Here is a 1,054-nt window from a genome sequence, read left to right as displayed (position 1 = left end):
ATATGGAAATCCCAAAGCCCTTTCCAAAAAGTAATCATAAATCAATCGACAGTTCTGCTACCTCTAAAAACAAAACTAGTTGTGCTGCATATGATTTGAGAATTTGACACTGTATTTTCACAAGGAATAATCTTAATTTAGAAAATAATATTATCAAGATTTAAGATAGCCATCACAGGAGGAAATGTTACTGTGTTAAAAAAAATAGTTTAATTCTTAGCAAAATTAAATTGAATACAAACACCTGTGTGCTATTGAAAGGAACCCACATTAAATTCTGAATGTAGACAAATTACATACCCAGGCACTCACACATCTGCCACAAGTAGTGATTTTGAAATCTCCATAGAGATCTTTGATGGCACCAGTTGTGAAGAAACCTTCCACCATCAGCAAAATGCCATACACAAAGAATGCAGCTGCGATGCCGTAGATCACATACTTAAAGATGTCAATCCTGGGGGAGAAAAGACAAATGACTTATTTCACTAACTTTTTGTTGCTGGTCTGCAAAAATTGATTCTCGCATGCTAACTGTTCTTTTCAAATGAAAGTTATGGAATATTTATGTTCATAATGGAGGTTAGATTTAAAAACATTTTTTGCTTGATATGTCGTGTTTATATGTAAACTTTTTTCTGCCACTTTCAATATTTATTAACAAGGGATTTGGGGTTTTTATGTTTGTAGGTTTCTTCTTCCCTTCCAGCCTCTACACTTCTCTAGTTCACACCAATCTAGTCTTGTGTAACAATGAATTATACTTCTAAAGGAGTTTGCTTAAATTCACTTGATAAGCAGAATGATCATCATACAATTTCTCTAATTAGGACAAAATACAAAATGTAAAATTTATGTATATAACACTATGTTTTTAAAACCTATTAAAAGAGGAAGAGAGCTTTATGGTTAATGATACAATAGCTTTATATAAAATGGCATAAACCTCATATTTTTGTCACTGTAAATAGTCAATTATATGTTTTATTTCATACATACCATAAGATAATATTTGATGATGATGATAATGTCAATAATGAAAAATATATGGTTT

The 1,054-nt window shown here is 30.8% G+C and overlaps 1 protein-coding gene across 1 annotated transcript in view; it reads right to left on the bottom strand.

Annotated features, from left to right (window-relative positions):
* GPM6A (glycoprotein M6A) overlaps positions 1–1,054 on the bottom strand; it is a 58,631-nt gene that overhangs the window by 38,257 nt on the left and 19,320 nt on the right. The window contains exon 2 of the mRNA XM_008587270.1: positions 301–457. Within this exon, the coding sequence (XP_008585492.1) occupies positions 301–457 (157 nt within the window). The remainder of the gene's footprint in view (positions 1–300; positions 458–1,054) is intronic.

The sequence above is a fragment of the Galeopterus variegatus genome, unplaced genomic scaffold (genome assembly GCF_000696425.1).
Source record: "Galeopterus variegatus unplaced genomic scaffold, G_variegatus-3.0.2 Scaffold4328, whole genome shotgun sequence".
Taxonomy (NCBI): Eukaryota; Metazoa; Chordata; class Mammalia; order Dermoptera; family Cynocephalidae; genus Galeopterus; species Galeopterus variegatus.
Note: the sequence above shows the minus strand (reverse complement) of the source record. Positions and strands in the feature narration are given on the sequence as shown.